The 18,898-nt window shown below is 41.1% G+C and overlaps 1 protein-coding gene across 1 annotated transcript in view; it reads left to right on the forward strand.

The window, feature by feature from the left end:
- The window catches only part of HOMER2 (homer scaffold protein 2), a 129,260-nt gene that overhangs the window by 89,445 nt on the left and 20,917 nt on the right, over nt 1-18,898 (forward strand). The window contains exons 3-4 of the mRNA XM_075897142.1: nt 2,201-2,332; nt 15,692-15,784. Of these exons, the coding sequence (XP_075753257.1) occupies nt 2,201-2,332; nt 15,692-15,784 (225 nt within the window). The remainder of the gene's footprint in view (nt 1-2,200; nt 2,333-15,691; nt 15,785-18,898) is intronic.

The following is an 18,898-nucleotide window of genomic DNA, read 5'->3' on the forward strand; positions in this document are numbered from 1 at the left end:
TGTTAAAAATACTCTGCCCGTCAGCTCAGAACTCTTGGCCTTGGATGCGCCTGGCCCTCACACCAGATATTGGAAGCTGTTAATAGTGTATGTTGAGGTGTTTTGATTGGCTATTTATTATAATGCTTCCTGAAGGTTCTATGAAAGCATCTAATAAATGCGTTTGGAAACAGATGTTACCATTTACCAAAGAAATGATAAAATATGGCAAAATACTTAGGTCAAAAGAAATTCCTGGAAATCAGAATATTGCGGAAAATATTCAAACAAAATGAAGGTAGGAAAAGAAGAAAGTAGGAAAAAGAAATTGCTGTAAGGAGTCTGTAACATTCCTGTAGAAATTGCGGGGACTAGTCTTATAGCTCTTCCTTGTCTGAATTAGACCTTGACTATGCTGACACGTTTTTGTCACCAAATCTGCCTTTTGGCAACAAAACAGTGTGAGCCTTTACACTGCAATGCAACTTTCGTCAGGAAAAACACCCAGTTTTGGTGACACAAAAAAAAATTCCAGCCCTGCTCAAGACTTTTTTTTTTCTTTTTCCATCCCTTTACTGTTGACAGAGCCGGTGTGGACTATGGATGTTAAATATCAGTTAATTGAATAGTCAGTTAACCTCATGAATTCTTATCGGTTACTCAACTATTCTATAGACCCTAGAGGTGGGGCCCCACTCCCAAGGAACCCCATGCCACTCTACTATATCAGAGGCAGCAGTGTTGGGTGCCAGGCAGGAGCTGGTCTGCCAGGGGAGCCAGTTTAAAAACCAGCTCCCCTCACAGGCCAGCTGCCTGTTGCCCTGCGCTGCTGCCTCTGATACAGAGATGGCAGTAGCCCCTCTTTGAGGGGTGGTCTGAGCTCCTGGACCCAGTGTGAGACAGAACTGAGCCAGGCTGCTGGCCAGCCTGCTAAAAAAAATTACTAGCAGGAGTGTGGGGGGTGGGGAAATGCATATAGTCTATAGCATTAATCTATAAGCTTTTGCTTATTGGTTAATCAGTTAATCGACTACACTATTACATCCCTAGTGTGGACTCTGCTGTTTGTTTTGTCAAGAAAACTGGCTTCTGCCAGTATCTCTCAATGCTTGCCCTGATGGCTGTGCTCAGTGTCTTGAGATCTCTGTTGCCCTGCAGGCATGCACCCTTTCCCTTTCAAAGCTCTGGGAAGTATCTGACAGCTGAGTGAGCTTTTCAGTTTGGGGAACAAACAGAACAAATCATTGGAATGTTCTTGTTCTGCTCTGCTAGGAACACAGAAGCAGGCAGACTGCTGCTGCAGGGGGAGGGCTGGAAAGATTGCTGTGCTTTTTTGACATTTCTCAACACAGAGAGCTCACGGAGCTACAATGGAATCCCAAGAAGCACAGTGATCAGCAGGGCTCGCCAAGCGGCGGCATGCCCCGTTCGCCAGCTGCGCTGTTTCACGCCGTTCTGCGCATGCGCGGATTGTTCTGCTCCGGCTCTTCCGGGTCGTAATCTACTCGCCTGTGGCGAGTAGATTACATTATTTGTCTAGCCCTGTTGATCAGCTATGTTTTCCTGCAACACTGCACTATGGGATGCTTACCCACATTGCTTTGATGACAGCAGGGTATTAGCAATGTGGCCATGAAATGTCGATAACGGAAGGCAAAAAACCAGGTTTGACCAGTTTCCACTTATGGCAACTTTTGCATATTAACAGTACTTTTGTCACCAAATCTTCCCAGTGTAGTCATAGCCTAAATTTTATGTCCAAAGATTCTTTCCTGTAACTCTCAATACTGCTAGGCCAGCATTCAATCAGTATATAAGTTCCTCAAAGGAAGCATTTTCCTGGTGCTCCATGATCTCTCTTTTAATAGTAGTGGATTTGGATTCTGCCATCTACAGAGGAATAACATTTTCACTCAAATCATTGCTAAAGTAATCTATTTTTTTGATTATGGTAGAATTCTAATTTCAAATAAATAGTGCAGAAATATTAAACCTCTGGACCACAGTGGGCTTTTTAAAATAAAAAGTTATTGAGCATTTGAATCAAGTTACAGACAGGATATTAAAATATTTCATTAGTAGGTAAAATCCTTTATGCCTATAGCAAACTCCAAATTTAGACTGGGAATGTGTTGATCATGCTGGATAATGCTGTTGCTAGAATAAACATTTCAGATTTTGCTTCTGTAACTAATTATTTTTTTAAACTTCTTTTAAACAGGTGATTATAAACAGCACAATCACACCTAATATGACCTTTACTAAAACATCGCAGAAGTTTGGTCAGTGGGCGGACAGCAGAGCAAACACTGTGTTTGGTTTGGGTTTTTCCTCCGAACAGCATCTAACAAAGGTAACTGGGCCCATTTTATTTCTGAAACAGCACAAGTGGTTCCTCTGAATTAAGGGACTGTGCTGCACTGATAGTATCAATCTGGTAGGAGTTTCACAATTTGAATTCTTTGCAGTTTATTAATTATCTCTTCTCATGTATATGCAAGTTGTTTACTCCCTTAACTATCCAGTAGTTATTTATGCAGCCTTAATGGAAGTTGCAAAGTTCATTGATAAAAGGACATATTTTAATTTGATCACTTGTGGCCCTATATAAAAACTAAGGGATATAAGATTTTTGACGCTCAGTGTTTTTAGATGTTTTCAGGTACAGCCTAAGCAGTTTCTTTGCATCTCTTTTCCTGGATAACATGTTAGTTTTATACAAAAACTACATTAAAAGAACATTAAGAATGCACGGTGAAGTACTAAAATGCCAGGAAATGCCAAAGTTAAGGATGCCGATGCATGCTTAATCCTGCATCTACATTGCAATGAAGTCTCTCTCATTTTAGTAGTGATATTCAACTACAGTAAAACTCCAATAGTCCGGCACTCCTGATAGTCCGGCATCAAAATGGCAAGAGCCTAGTGAGTGAGCTTCGGCAAAAAATGAGTCACAAGGTAGCAGCAGCAGCAGCTGAACTGAGCAAAAAGGGTAAAAAAGGCTTTAAAAAACTAAAACATTACAGTATACTGTATACAGTATGTACAATAAAAAGGGTTAAGAACACTTTATATACAGTATATAATGTATACATTGTATATATATATATAACCATTTTATAGTACCTTCTGATAGTCCGACATATCTGATAATCCGGCACCACCTAGGTCCCATAGGTTCCGGATTATTGGAAGTCTACTGTATTAGGCTTGTGCTATAATGCAAAATTGCTGTCCTGTGAAGTAAATATGACTGGATGTAGTGTAGTGATGGACTGGTTTGTGGGTTGAGTGAATTTGACCCATAGTGCAGGCCCTCTGGTAGGGTGAACGGCATCCCAATTTTATAGGGACAGTCCCAATATTTCCATCTTTTTCTTACATAGTTTTGTTACTCCCACACCTTATCCTGATTTTTCATATTTATCTGAGCATCTTACCTTCTGATGTTAAAGCAACTATTACTACAAGTAACTATAAAGAAGAGGTCTCCTTTATCTCACTTTAAAGTACAAGCCTGTCTTTTGGAACTAAAGGCTGAGGACTGTAGTTCTATCTCTCCCTTGTCTCTTGTTTGTAGAATAGGGATTGGATACAGCGGAGGCTGTAAAATATCCAGTCAACTCTGGTAATGAGTAGCCAATAGTGTAAATAATATGTTCTCACAGTGATTGGATTAATACTTTTCAAACACAAGTCAAGCAATGAGAATGTTTGCTCACAAAATAAAAGAAGGTACTTATCTAGCACCTAGTTGACATTTTAAGCATGAACACTCTGCCCTTATTGGCACTATGTTTTATCAGTTTACAGATATTATGACCTTGGACATTCCAAAAAGTCTCCATTAATCTCACTCTGTCTTCTTGCATGTTTTTCTCTGAGCGGTACTAGCAAACAGCAAAGACCATTGCAGTGGGAAAAAAAAGTCTGTTGAGTGTTTACTTTGTCAGTTGGCTGATTGAATTCTCTGTGAACTTATTTTTATTACATTGGGCCTTACTGAGCTCATGTATTTCCCAGAACATTGCATTCTTTGCAAATATTTCACATCTCCACAAATGTTCATGAAAAATTGTTTCTGCAATTGGGATGACTAGAAAAACGTCCTGGTCACAATCTGATTCTCCTGAAATGTTCCCAGGACTAAGCCATCCTGTAAAACAAAACAAAAAGTTTCCTGCTTAAAAAAAGGACAACATGTCTGTGGTAATTCTTTAGGAAACATATCTCAAAACAGAAGAATCAATATTAAAAGGTATGTGTTTTAGTAAGTAGCATGGGAATGCAAAAGGATTAAAACCAATGCAGGAGGCAGCTGAGTTTGTTGTTGGGTGTGCAGAGAGCAAACCTGTAATAATTATGGACTGTGACAATATCTTTTTTTCAGAAATAATTATTGAGTGATTACAATGGTCCAGAATTCCAAAGTGATCGTAGCAGCTTACTTTTCATGGTGTGAGTTAAATGACTGATGAGAGAAAGTCCGTCTAAAGAAGCACAAATACTAGAACAAGCATATAAAGAATGGAGCACAATGGATATTTTGGATTTTGGTTTTTTTTCTATGAAACTGAGAAAAAACAGATTTGATTTATCTTTTTATATCAAAAGGTTTCCTACATGAAATCTTAATGTTAGAATGAAATATCTCTGACTGCATTCCTGTTTTCATGAAAATAAAGTACAGTTCAGGACTAATAAAAGTTGGAAACTGAATTAAATGAAAATAAAAACCTTGTTGATAATTATATGAAGGACAATAGCTTACAGGATATACCCTAGGAACTAAACAAAGAGGCAGCAGCATGGGGGGCACAGAGGGGCAGGCAGGAGACAATACACATGGGATGTGGCTTTAAAGCCAGCTTTCCCCACTGATTGGCTTCTGCAGAGTTACCTACCACCCTTCCTTCCCCCCCAAGCTGCTGTCTCTTTATCAGAGAGAGGTGGAGGCAGGCGGGAATTGGCTTAAAAGATGGCTCCCCCAGAGCACTGGCTCCCACTTCTCCTCCCCCCACCCCCCAGTGTGTAAATGAATAACCATTAAATTTTCCAGCAGTTACACATTTACGCATATAAACGATAGTTATATTCTCTACTCCACAGCCACCTTGCCTCTTCCCCTGAGTGTCCCCATCCCTACTCTTCCTCCTCTCTCCCTGAACTTGAGCATGGTGAATGAGCTATTTGCGGTGCTCTAAAAGTTCTGGGAGAGCAGAGGAGGAGTTTCTGAGCTCCAGGCTCAGCTTTTCCCCATGAATGCTCCAATCTGGGAGCACCCTTGGAATCCTTGGAGTTGGACCACAGATGTTGCAAGTCCAAACTATAAAGGTCCAGCCTGTAAACATGCTATGCAAATGCTGAATGTACTCACGCGCAAAATGCCTGTTTTGTGGATCACAGAAGTGTTAATGTGCAGATATACTCCTCCCAAGCCTGTATACTTTTTACTTGTGGACCTTATAATAAAGAAAGAAACCTTTTTATTTCTTGGCCCTAGTCTCCTGACACTAGGCCACAGTTACAAAAGTTTTTAATAAACTTGTAACATGACAGGGGTTAGTGTCAACTGACTTAGATCAGCTGTCTAAAAACAGAGTTGTTGTCTTCTGCTTTTGTTTAGCTATCTTTTGTTCCTCCTTGTGAGGCCGACCTTCAGCTGTGGATTATGTTATCTGAGCTTGCTGTGGGTAGCATAGCTGTTACTTGGTGCAAATTGCCAGCTACTTTGTTTAGAATCAGATATTCTTGCTATCTACATAACTTTATTGTTCTTATCAGAGGGCAGTTTCAGTTTCCTCACATACAGTTCTTTTGTAACTATTTCAGGATTGTTTGCCTAAGAAGCTTATTGGATATTGGCAGCAAGTTTTTTACTTCAGCCCATTAGTTTCTAAGCTGGTGATCTTCATAAAGAACCATAGTGAGGTGTGTTGTATTAATGGCTTCCTTCCATCCACAAGAACTTTTTTTATCAAGTTCTTTTCTGGTTTGCCTAACTTCTCTGCCAGTCCATTTGATGATGGACATGTAACATGCCATGATTAAACTGGCACATCAAAGAGAATCGCCAGAATGAGCCTCTCATGAATTGTGGACTATTATCTTAATTCATTCACAAAACATAAATGGCAAAATTCATGCAGCCTAGTTTCCAAGAGCATTCTGCAAAATGAGCTGGTAATTAAATATAAATGAGTCTGGTTGGGGAACTGCTTTACAGCTCTGGCACCAGTATGATTTGTGTTCAGGAGGAATAAAACATAACATTACAAATTTAAAACCTAAACAAGTAAAATGTAGGCTCTATAAAATATATATTTCCGTGGATAACTATCTGCAGATTCAAATGACTTTCAAATAATTCCTATTATGTGACACCCATTAGTGTCTCAAATTCCCCATTAAATATCAGCAAGGAAGATTCATCACCAAAAATGCATCTCCATCCCAAGACCAAGATTTGGTAGCAACAATTTTTTCCTTTTATGCAGCCTGTGCCCACAATTTGCTGGAGTACTGAGATGTGTCATACATAATTCATAACTGACTACAGAAGCTGGTGCTGGCTCTGAAATGTACTTTCAAAGCTATGCCAATGGCTAGTTGCTGCTTTCCCTTCCTTTCATCACCTCCCCTTTCTCTCTTTCTTTGTTAGTTTTGTTTGGGTTTGTCAGCCCAAAAAAGTTAATGTGAAATAGCCTGAGAAGTGGACATAGGGCAAAAAGAGAGAGAGGCTGGCAGTGAGAGAACTTTCTGGAAAACTTTAAATAATTAAACATGCCTCCTACCGCAAGAAAATCCCACTGCTTACATTTATTTTAAAAATATTTAAGTAGGATCTTGCTAAGTTTACAATTAACTATTTGAATTCTAACATACACATTACAAGCAACCAGTGGTTATGCTGGTTTAATGACTTGTGGCATGCCCAGATCACAGAAATGATGTACAGGTTTTAATGCCAATGGGGGACACCGATCGCGTGGGAGCACAAGATATTAAGTTATTAGAAAAAGTCCCCATGATTCTACAACGAACAGTGAATTGTATATACATACGTTACCAATGCCACAGACATGCCATTGACTCTCTATAACCTTCCTCAAAATACCTTATTTGTGGCTAAGTGGTGCAGAAATTTGGTCTGCCACTACAATGGCTATGTAGTTAGAAGAACAATCAGGTATACATCTTTCATTTCTCACAAGAGCTAAGTGCACCTATATGTGTGAAAATCAGAGATTGTTTAGTGAAATCTTACAGGTGTAAATTAAGCTATATATATATATATATATATATATATATATATATATATAGTGTAAACAACAAATGCATAAAGTAAACAAATTGGAAAAATAGCAAATATTTATTTTTCATTATAATTTCAGTTGCAGTAACCTTTAATAGTAGTTACAGTAGTGGATAAAAATAATTCAGAAATATGACCATTTTAAAGTGAAGATCTCCCTTTATGTTGGTGGACAATGCCTTTGTCTTTGCAGCTAGAAACATATTTATTTAAATAAAATATATTTGTATGCTACATAACTGGACTAAGATTGTTGGAAATATTTGAAAGAATGGGGGAGGAGTTTCATATATTCACCTATAATGTGTTTTATATGGAACTCTGGAAAATGTTCTCTTCACAGCACATACTTTTCAGATACTTATTTTCCCATTATTAGGATAGTTTCAGAAATCAAATTTGAAAGATTACTTTTTTCCAGATTTTAACATTTTTTTCCTAGTTCACTTAGACTCATAAGAATTTTGATACATAAGATTCATTGTAAGAGCGTGTCTCAGTATAACATTAATATAAACTGCATGCTGACTTCAGCAAACACACTTGTGGAGCCTATTTTTGACTCAATAGATTAGAAATAATCTGGTTGGCATAGATGTTCTGGTCTAACAGTTGCTACAGAAAATGTATTTTACCTAGACAGGCCAGGTTTTCAAAACTCAAGGACAAAATAAAGTGCAATTGTAGTCAGTGAGTTTTATATGTATACAGATATGCTACTTGTACATTCCCATAAAGAGCTACTGGACTATTTGTTGTTTTTTAAGTTTATATGTTTAATGGTAATTTCCACTATGTGTGCATGCACACTTTTATATAATATATTGAGTACAGGTACAGTTTTATCTAGACTTCTTATTATAGATGGCATACAGTGCAACACATATAGTTAAGACCACCTACTTGGTTCTGTTCTAAAAAGGGTCATTGTGTGCTTACTTATTCATGTTCTCAGAGATTTATGTTTGATAGGCGTTAAGAGTTGAATTATGGTAATTGATAAAACTAATGGTCTTCTAATGTTCTAGCAGCAATCTGCACGTTTGTCTGAGTGTACGTATAATACAATAAATGTATGTAATGTTGTCCAGTATAGTCTGGTATCCTGTCTCTGACGATGGCTGGTACCAGAAAAAAGTGTAAGAACCCCAGTTAGGAATGTTAAAGGTTAACCAGTTAACTGGTAAGCATATGCCTTATTGGACTACTTACCACCTAACTGGTTCACCAGTGCCTCCCTACCCATGGTGTCCTGGCTGGAGGATACCCACACTCACACTCATACTCACAATCCCAGGCAGTGGTTAACCAGTTAAACCATTTATGGGGATGTAAAAACTGCCCAGAATTGTTAACTGGTTAAACCATTTAATCAATAGTTTAACCAGTTAACAATTTTGGGCAGTTTTTACATCCTCACAGTAAATCTGTCAGCTGCTGAAGCATGCATTGAATCACTGTGTGATTTTGATCAAGCTGCTTAACTTCTCTCTCTCTGCATCAGCTACCATGTTTGTAAATTTGAGGTGACAGTAGGTGCTTACCTGATAGAGTTGTCATAGGACTGAGTTCATGGATATCTGCAAGAGCTTTGAGGTCTTCACATGGAATCTGTGATGTAAGTGCTGAGTGTTAGCCATTGTAATGTCTTTTAATATACAGATTGGAAAGGCCGTGTGTTCAGGCTGGCAGTTGGAAGCTGTGAGCCTTAATTAGGATTTGAAATCTAAAACTCTCTGCTCATTGGTTGAGCTGTAGCCAGAGGGAGGAGCTATCAGGAAGGCCAGAGCTTTATAAACCCTATGAGGAGGCGACCAGGGAGCTTGCGAACAGGAGGGAGTTTTGAGAGGGGGCGCTTAGAAGTAACTAGTGCCCTCTGACGTTCTTTAAACGTAAAACTTTTATGATCTATATCCCAAACATTTAAATAAAAACCCCATCTATAATCAAACTTATTCATAGGAGAAAATGCAGACAGAGGCCCAGCAGCAGAGCAGGAGCTATCCTGTTTATTGCGTCGAGTGTAACATGTATGATTACTTGCCCTGTGGGCGGGTGGCATATGTGTGCACCCGGTGCAAGGAGCTCCTGACCCTCAGAGACCGAGTTCGAGCTTTGGAGGCCAGGGTGGCTGAACTGGAGGAGCTGAGGGAGGCAGAGAAGTATGTTGATGAGGCTTTCAGGGACACTGTAGTACCGTCTCACCTCCAGTCTGACAGCCCCAGTGCTGTTAAGGAGGATGAAGGGTTCAGGGGAAGAGAGCCGTCAATGGGAGCAGAAGGAAGCCATCCCATAGTTGGGACCCTCCTTCCAAAGGATGTTATGGCAACCTCTCACACTGAGGATACCTCTCCAGAGGAGGGAACGTCAGTTGTTAGGAAGAGGCAGGTGTTAGTAGTGGGTGATTTGATCATTAGAAACATAGATAGTTGGGTTTGTGATGACTGGGAGAATCATATGGTAACTTGCCTGCCTGGTGCGAAGGTTGCGGATCTCTCGAAGCATCTAGACTTATGTGGAGTGCTGGGGAGGAGCTGGTGGTCGTGGTATATGAGGTTACCAATTGTGACGGCGTGTTGGGGGTCCCCCGTCTCCTGCACCCCGAAATGGCACAAACAGACTGCACCAGCCTGTGGAATAGAGGAAGTTTATTGCCTCTCCAGGATACAGTACAGCACAGATGTCATCTGGTCACAGAGCTGGGCTAGGATGCCTCAGGCCCCCTTGAGATGGGGGAGACTGGGCCCCTAAACTCCAGCCCCTTTCCCTAGGCTGTCTCCTCCATGCTCTCCGACAGCAACTAACTAACTCTCTTCCAGCCCTGCCCCCCAGCCAGGGCAGCATTCCACCTTCCTTTGTTCCTCTCCATGGGGGGTGTCTGGCCATACTGGTTTGCATAGTGACTCATCCTGTTTTGCTGGGTCCTGGTACCCACGGCAGCCAGTGGGGGTTACCCTAGAGCCAGCAGCATAGAAACCAGCCAGGTACCTCCACTACGTCACACCAATAACACAGGGAAGGGTAGGAGAGATGTCCTGGAGGCCAAATTTAGGCTGCTAGGAAAGAGACTGAATTCCAGGACCTCTATGGTGGCATTCTCATAAATGCTTCCAGTTCCATGTGCAGAGCCAGGTAGGCAGGCAGAGCTTCAGAGTTTCAATGCATGGATGAGACGATGGTGTAGGGAGGAGGGGTTTAGATTTATTAGGAACTGGGGACAATTTTGGGAGAGGGGGAGAGGGGGAGCCTATACAGGAAGGATGGTCTCCACTTAAACCAAGGTAGATCCAGACTGCTGTCACTAAACATTAAAAAGGTTGTAGAGCAGTTTTAAACTAAGAGTTGGGGGAAAGCCTAATGGTGCGGAGGAGCACATGGATCGGACAGAGACTACTCTTAGAGGAGAGTCCATTGATGGAGATTCTCTAGGTTTTAGTCAGAAAGAGAGGAGGGAAGATGATAAAGTATGGGCCAGATCAGACAAGAAACAATCACATATACAAGAATCTAATACATCAGGGAAGGGCAGACAAATAAACAGTGAAAATTTGTTAAAGTGCTTCTACACAAATGCTAGAAGTCTAAATAAGAAGATGGGTAAACTAGAGTACCTTGTATTAAAGGAAGGGATTGACATAATAGGCATCACAGAAACCTGGTGGAATGCGGACAATTAATGTGACACAATCATACCGGGATATAAAATATATCGGAAGGACAGAGTAGGTTGTGCGGGTGGCAGAGTGGCACTATATGTGAAAGATAATGTAGACTCAAATGAAGTAAAAATCTTAACTCAATCAACATGTTCAATAGAATCGCTATGGATAGTAATTCCATGCTCCAATAATAAGAAATTAGCAATAGGGATATATTACCGACCACCTGACCAGGACAGCGATACTGACATTGAAATGCTAAGGGAGATTAGAGAGGCTACCAAAATAAAGAACTCTATAATAATGGGGGATTTCAATTATCCTCATATTGACTGGATACATGTCACCTCAGGATGAGATGCAGAGATAAAATTTCTTGATGCCTTAAATGACTGCTTCTTGGAGCAGCTGGTAATGGAACCCACAAGAGGAGAGGCAATTCTCGATTTCATCCTGAGTGGAGTGCAGGATCTGGTCCAGGAGGTAACTATTACAGGACCGCTTGGGAATAGTGACCATAATATAATAACATTTAACATTCCTGTGCTGGGAAGAACACCTCAGCACATTTAATTTAAAAAAGGGGAATTATGCAAAAATGAGGAGGTTAGTTAAACAGAAATTAAAAGGTACAGTGACTAGAGTAAAATCCCTGCAAGCTGCATGGAAACTTTTCAGACACCATAATAGAGGCCCAACTTACATGTATACCCCAAATTTAAAAACATAGTAAGAGACCTAAAAAAGAGCCACCGTGGCTTAACAGCCATGTAAAAGAAGCAGTGAGAGATAAGAAGGCATCTTTTAAAAAGTGGAAGTCCAATCCTAGTGAGGTAAATAGAAAGGAACATAAACACTGCCAAATTAAGTGTAAAAATGTAATAAGAAAAGCCAAAAAAAGATTTTGAGGAACAGCTAGCCAAAAACTCAAAAAGTAATAGCAAAATGTTGAAGTACATTAGAAGCAGGAAGCCTGCTAAAAAGCCACAGGGACCCTTGGACGATCGAGATACAAAGCAATCAAGGACAATAAAGCCATTGCGGAGAGACTAAATGATTTTTTTGCTTCAGTCTTCACAGCTAAGGATGTTAGGGAGATTCCCAAACCTGCACTGTCCTTTGTGGGTGATGAATCTGAGGAACTGTCCCAGATTGAAGGGTCGTCAGAGGAGGTTTTGGAACAAATTGAAAAACTTAACAGTAACAAATCACCGGGACCAGATGGCATTCACCCAAGGGTTCTGAAGAACTCAAATGTGAAATTGAGAAACTGTGGTTTGTAGCCTATCCTTTAAATCAGCTTCTGTACCCAAAGACTGGAAGACAGCTAACATAACGCCAATATTTAAAAAGGGCTTTAGAGGCGACCCTGGCAATTACAGACCAATAAGTCTAACGTCGAGGAGTGGCCTGAGGCCGACTGCGGCAGCTGGCGCCCCAGGCGGAACGCGCGATCGGCGCCCCTGCCTGCAGGGCTGTCAATGGACTGACGTCATCATCGGGCGCCCCGGCCGCCCCGTGACGTCGTCATCAGGTGCCCCGGGCGGCGGCGCCCTAGGCGGTGGCCGAGTCCGCCTATAACAGGCCGCCCTGCTAACATCAGTGCCGGGCAAATTAGTTGAAACAATAGTAAAGAATAAAATTGTCAGACATTAGAAGAACATAATTTGTTGGGCAAAAGTCAACATGGTTTCTGTAAAGGGAAATCATGTCTTACTAATCTATTAGAGTTCTTTGAAGGAGTTAACAAACATGTGGACAAGGGGGAATCCAGTAGATATAGCATACTTAGATTTCCAGAAAGCCTTTAACAAGGTCTCTCAGCAAAGGCTCTTGTGTAAATTAGGTTGTCATGGGATAAGAGGGAAGATTCTTTCATGGATTGAGAACTGGTTAAAAGACAGGAAACAAAGGGTAGGAATAAATGGTACATTTTCAGAATGGAGAGGTGTAACTAGTGGTGTTCCCCAAGGGTTAGTCCTAGGATCAATCCTATTCAACTTATTCATAAACGATCTAGAGAAAGGGGTAAGCACTGTGGTGGCAAAGTTTGCGGACAATACTAAACTGTTCAAGATAATCAAGACGAAAGCAGACTCTGAAGAACTTCAAGAAGATCTCACGAAACTGAGTGATTGGACAATAAAATGGCAAATTAAATTTAATGTGGATAAGTGTAAAGTAATGCACATTGGAAAAATAACCCCAACTATACTTACAATATGATGGGGGCTAATTTAGCTGCAACAAATCAGGAAAGAGATCTTGGATTTATCGTGGATAGTTCTCTGAAAACATCCATTCAGTGTGCAGCGGCAGTGAAAAAAGCGAATAGAACGTCAGAAGTTATTAAAAAAGGGATAGAGAATAAGACAGAAAATACCTTATTGCCCCTATATAAAACTATAGTACACCCACATCTTGAATACTACGTACAGATGTGGTCTCACCTCAAAAAAGATATTTTGGCATTAGCAAAGGGTCAGAAAAGAGCAACTAAAATGATTAGGGATTTGGAACGGGTCCCATATGAGGAGAGGTTAAAGAGACTGGGACTTTTAAGTTTAGAAAAGAGGAGACTGAGGGGGGTTATGATAGAGATATATAAAATCATGAGTGATGTGAAGAGGGTGAATCAAGAAAAGCTGTTTACTTGTTCCCATAATATAAGAACAAGAGGACACCAAATGAAATTAATGGGTAGCAGGTTTAAAACTAATAAAAGAAAGTTCTTCTTCACACAGTGCACAGTGAACGTGTGGAACTCCTTGCCTGAGGAGGCTGTGAAGGCTAGGACTATAACAGAGTTTAAAAAAGAGCTAGATAAATTCATGGAGGTTAGGTCAATAAAAGGCCAGGGGGTAAGGAATGGTGCCCTTGGCCTCTGTCAAAGGCTGGAGAAGGATGGTAGGAGACAAATTGCTTGATCATTGTCTTTGGTCCACCCCCTATGGGGCACCTGGCACTGGCCACTGTCGGCAGACAGGATACTGGGCTGGATAGACCTTTGGTCTGACCCAGTCTGGTCGTTCTTCTGTCCTCCAAAAACCAGGACTCCCTCCAGCAACATCAAGGGTCCAGCAGGACCACAGATGTTCCGGGACCAGGGAGTCCTGGCTGGGAGCCCCAGTGGCAAGAAGGTTAGTGGCTTGAAGCCTGGCAGTGCTGAAGCTGTGCTACCGGAGCCGTAGTAGCATAGCCGGGGCTATGGAAGCTCCAATAGCAGGGCTGGTGATGCAGCAGCTGCAGTAGCAGGGCCAGGGCCAGGGACACAGCAGTCCTGGTAGTGGGGATGGGAATGTGACAGCCCTGGTAGCGGGGCTGGGGATGTGGTAGTCTGGGCCGCCAGGGCTGCAGTAGCGTGGCAGCCCGGCAGTGGGGGTGGCCAGGGCTGGCAGCGGGGTGGGGGAGGTGGGCCAGGGGACTGGTAGCATGGGACCTCCCCTGGTCCAGCAAATTCCCTTGTTTGGGACCGGTCAGGTCCTGAGGGTGCTGGATGAGAAAGGGCCAACCTGTACTTGATGATAATATAATTGATAGGATTTTAAAGAGTTGAATAATTTGATTTTATTAGTCTTGTGTTCTATGACTATATTTGAGCCTCTTTTGACCTTCATTCTGAGGGGTGCTTTTGTTCTGACATGCAATTTTTAGGCATTTCACCATTACGCTTCACAGAAGACTGAGATTTCCTTTTGGTACTCCCTCTTTATAATCCATCTCACCCCTTCTTTAAGCAATATTGTTTTTATTGAGACTCCTCTCTCTTCTCCCCCTCCCTCCCATTCTTCCTTTGTACCTTTCATGCATATAGTTCCTCTTTCTGTTCTTGGCTTTTAATTTAAGTGCAGCTTTTATCACATTTGAACGTGTGTTGTAGTGTTTTAATTCTATTCTGAACCATTAGACTCTGCCATGCCCAATTGTTTTAGTCAAGAGGTGCTTAATACATTGATGTATTCAGATTTTTTTTTTAAACAATATTTTACCACATTGGAAGTAGTGGGAATGCATGTACGTGAGCTCCGGGGCAGATGACCGTTTTGCGGGGCCCCGGGCAGCATAATTCCGCGGGGCCCCCCCTTTGCCACGTCGCATGCGCAGTGACGCCACGGCACATGCGCGGTGGTGCCACGGCGCATGTGCGGGGCTTTTTGAAGCGCGGGGCCCGGGGCGGCTGCCCCATTCGCCCTGCCCTATATCCACCCCTGTGTGAGCTATACTGAAGTAATAAAATGTGGGTTCTGCATCTTAGATGCCATTCAGGATGGGGAATATAGCTGTCTGGAAGCATGAGCAAGTTTCATGTTGTCTTCCTTTTCCAATATTAGAAGTTTTCCCACGATGAATCTATGTAAATTTGAATTGCCTTTGGCAGAAGTGAGGGATTCAGTCAGGGTGTTAGACACCTTCCCTTTTACTGAATACTTTTTATTTAACTGCCTTTTGCCTGCCCCTTGAAACTGCTTTTGGAGTAGAACCCACCAAATGAAATGGTTGTGTTAATGAGTGGGGTTTGCACATAAAAGATCAAAATTACCATCCCTTCTGAGGAAATCTGTTTTTAATTCAAATCATACACACGTTTAATGTTTCATATCTAAAATTTAAAAATTGCCATAAGTGATTGTATGGTCATGGTGTTTTGTGAACTACAAAGAAGCCATATAAAGGCAACATTCTACACAATTAATGTGTCCTAAATAATTTTAGTAAACATCCTTCATACATTTGGCAGTTTGCAGAGAAATTCCAGGAAGTAAAAGAAGCTGCACAACTAGCAAGAGACAGATCTCAAGAGAAAATTGAGACTTCAAGCAATCATTCCCAAGTAAGTCACTTATCTGTAAATTATGTATACACACATGCAGAAAAAAATTATTTGAGACTAGATTTGACACTGGAATGTACCTACTTCTGGCGGCCAGTTTAAAGTGACAACAAAGAAGATGGTGATATAGCATTGTTAGCTAGTGGCCATTCACATTGCCCGAGGAATATTCTTTTTCTTTTTTTCTCTCTACACCTTTCTTTCATTTAAATATAATAGTCTGTAAAGCTGTTCTTGACTTACAATAGTTATTTAAAAATAGCAAGGCCCTCTTTGATATAGTGATAGAAATGTAGCCGTGTTACTCTGGTGTAGCTGAAACAAAATACAGGACTATGTAGCACTTTAAAGACTAACAAGATGGTTTATTAGGTGATGAGCTTTCGTGGGCCAGACCCACTTCCTCAGATCACATAGTGGAAGAAAATTGTCACAACCATATATACCAAAGGATACATTTTTTTAATTGTGTCCTTTGGTTACAATTAAACCAAAGGACTAAATAATGGTTTTTAGTCTTTAAAGTGCTACATAGTCCTGTATTCTCTTTGATATAGTTCTTCATTGTGTTGGTCACTGGGGACTTTGCCTCACTGCAGTATTTCAGCAGTAAATAAATGGAATCTGATGTAACACTTGCTAGTGCCACTTGCCCAGCCTATTTTTATATGTGGTTGGGGCTGTGTTGGAGATGAGTTTGTACAACGTCACATAGCTTGCTTGGTTTTAAAGTTCTCGTATGTTTCGTTGTCTAAACTTGGTGATCCATAGATGCTATAGTTCATTGTTTTTCAACCTTTTTTTTTTATAAAGTACCCCTTTAAAAAAAATAGTACCCCCCATACCTACAGTTTTCAGACACACCATTTTTTTTTTCTACCATTGCAACACATTTGTTTAAACAACTTAATCGTAGCCAGGTGGATGATGAAATTTTTGGATGTAAAAAGTACAAAAATAATAAAGCGCTGTAAAACTTAAAACAAAAATTCACTGTTCTCCAAATTTCAGTTGTGTTGATATAATCCCTAGACATCTCTCGACTACCCCTAAGGGTACTCGTACCACTGGTTGAGAAACACTGCTATAGTTTGTAGACAAGGCTTTATCATTCCTTGCTCTCAGGTAACTAGCGGGAAGGGAGTTTACAATGTATGTCCATATAATACAGCTGTCTAGGACACTTTAGTTTAGAAAAATGCCATTATACCCAGTTTTTTTCAGAACATACTGAAATCAAGTTTTATCACAAGCTTTGTCATCGTCCTTTACAGTAATTCATTATAATTCCATAAAGTCTACAGCTAGCTAAGAATTAATCCTCGTTTAATGCAAACTCATTCATTGTGTGTTGCATAAAAGTGTTGGCATTTGGAGGAAAAGGTATTCTATTTAGAGATGAATTCAGCTGCATGATCAGAAAAACCTTTGACATCAGTGAGAACTGCTGAGTGCTAGATCCCTAAACTAGGGATGTAATAGTGTAGTCGATTAACTGATAAGCAAAAGCTTATAAGTTAATGTTATAGACTACCCTTCCCCCAGTAAATGTTTTAACAGGCTGGCTAACAGCTCGTCTCACTCCTGGCTTGCGATGGGTCTGGGATCTACCCTGCTGCAGTTCTACATTTAAAGTGTATTAGGAGCTGGACAGGCAGGCATCCTAGCTCAGTTCTGCTTCACACTGGGTCCGGGACCTACCCCCCGCCGTAGCTGTACGTTTGAAGTATATTAGGAGCAGCATGGGCAAGCAGCCAAGCTCAGTTTTGGCTCACACCAAGTCCGAAAGTTCTGACGTCCCCTAGACAGGAGCTGCTGCCACCCTGTGCTGCTGCTGCTTTATCAGAGGTAGCAGCACTGGGCGACAGGCAGCCTGCCTGCAAGGAGAACTGGTTTTCAAACTGGGTTCCCTTGCGGACCAGCTCCTGCCTGGCACCCCACACTACTGCCTCTGTATCAGAAGCAGCAGCGCAGAGTGGCAGAGAGCTTCTTAAGAGTGAGGCCGGAATGCACTGGGTGCTGGCCTTGCCCCCGGGGCCTACAGAATAGTTGACTAACCAATAAGAATTCATGAGGTTACTTGACTATTCAGTTAACCAATATTTAACATCCCTACCCTAAACCAGACTTGGAAGCCTGATTTTAGAGACTTAAACAAAATCTTGGCTATTGACTCTAATGAAAAGCGAAGGAAGCTAACTGACCACTGCTGAAAAGTAAGAAAGTCTTTTTGCTTCACAACTTCTGCTCATGTTTCTTTGCTCCAGTGTCTTAAACTGATTTTAAAACATTCTTCTGGAAAATTTTGCAGACTTCAATTAAGAAAATCATAATTTTTCTCTTTGAGAAGAGACTACATTTTTATTACTGTTACATGTTTTCAGTGTTTCTTTCTAAGTATTCTCTCTACGTTGCAATCTGTATATAGTTTGTTATGCCATAAAGGTGAGATGCACGTGAGAACTGGTAAGAGACTGGTCTCTATTTCCTGGTCTCACTGACTTGACATGGGACAAGGTTACAAAAAGCGTGAATGTCAGGAGTCACTATTGACTAGTTTGAGTGGTTACTAGAGCACACTGATGGTATTTCTAGCTCAGATAAGGCACTATCTGTCATTATTTAAAGGAAATCAGAAATGTTTTTGCATAGTGCAAATACATAACATGACATGGTATATAATGTGACCTCTTATGATGCTTATATTTGGCTTTACTGGAAATGTGCTGATACAGATAGGAGTACATTTTGATTGATAAGAAGAGTTTTTGGTGGGTTTTTTTGTTTTTGTTTTTGTTTTTTTACTCCTTTGGCTGGGCTGCAACCAGCAACATTACTTAACTAAGCCATTGCATTTTCTGCCACATATCTAGTATGTCAGGGGTGAGCAAACCACAGCTCATGAGCCGCATGTGGCTCTTCAACGAAAAATTGCGGCTTTGATTGAAGCAATTGAGGCGGAATTGCTTCAAAAGGGCCCAGGGCTCCCAGCTGTTGGCAGTGGTTGGAGGCACAGCATGTTCCAGGCCATGCTGGGGGCTTAAAGACTTAAGTTAGTTACTGAGATAGGAGTGGGCAATAATTTTTGTGCGGTATTCACCCGGACAGTCCAGT

Source organism: Pelodiscus sinensis, chromosome 14, assembly GCF_049634645.1.
Source record: "Pelodiscus sinensis isolate JC-2024 chromosome 14, ASM4963464v1, whole genome shotgun sequence".
NCBI classification, from domain to species: domain Eukaryota; kingdom Metazoa; phylum Chordata; order Testudines; family Trionychidae; genus Pelodiscus; species Pelodiscus sinensis.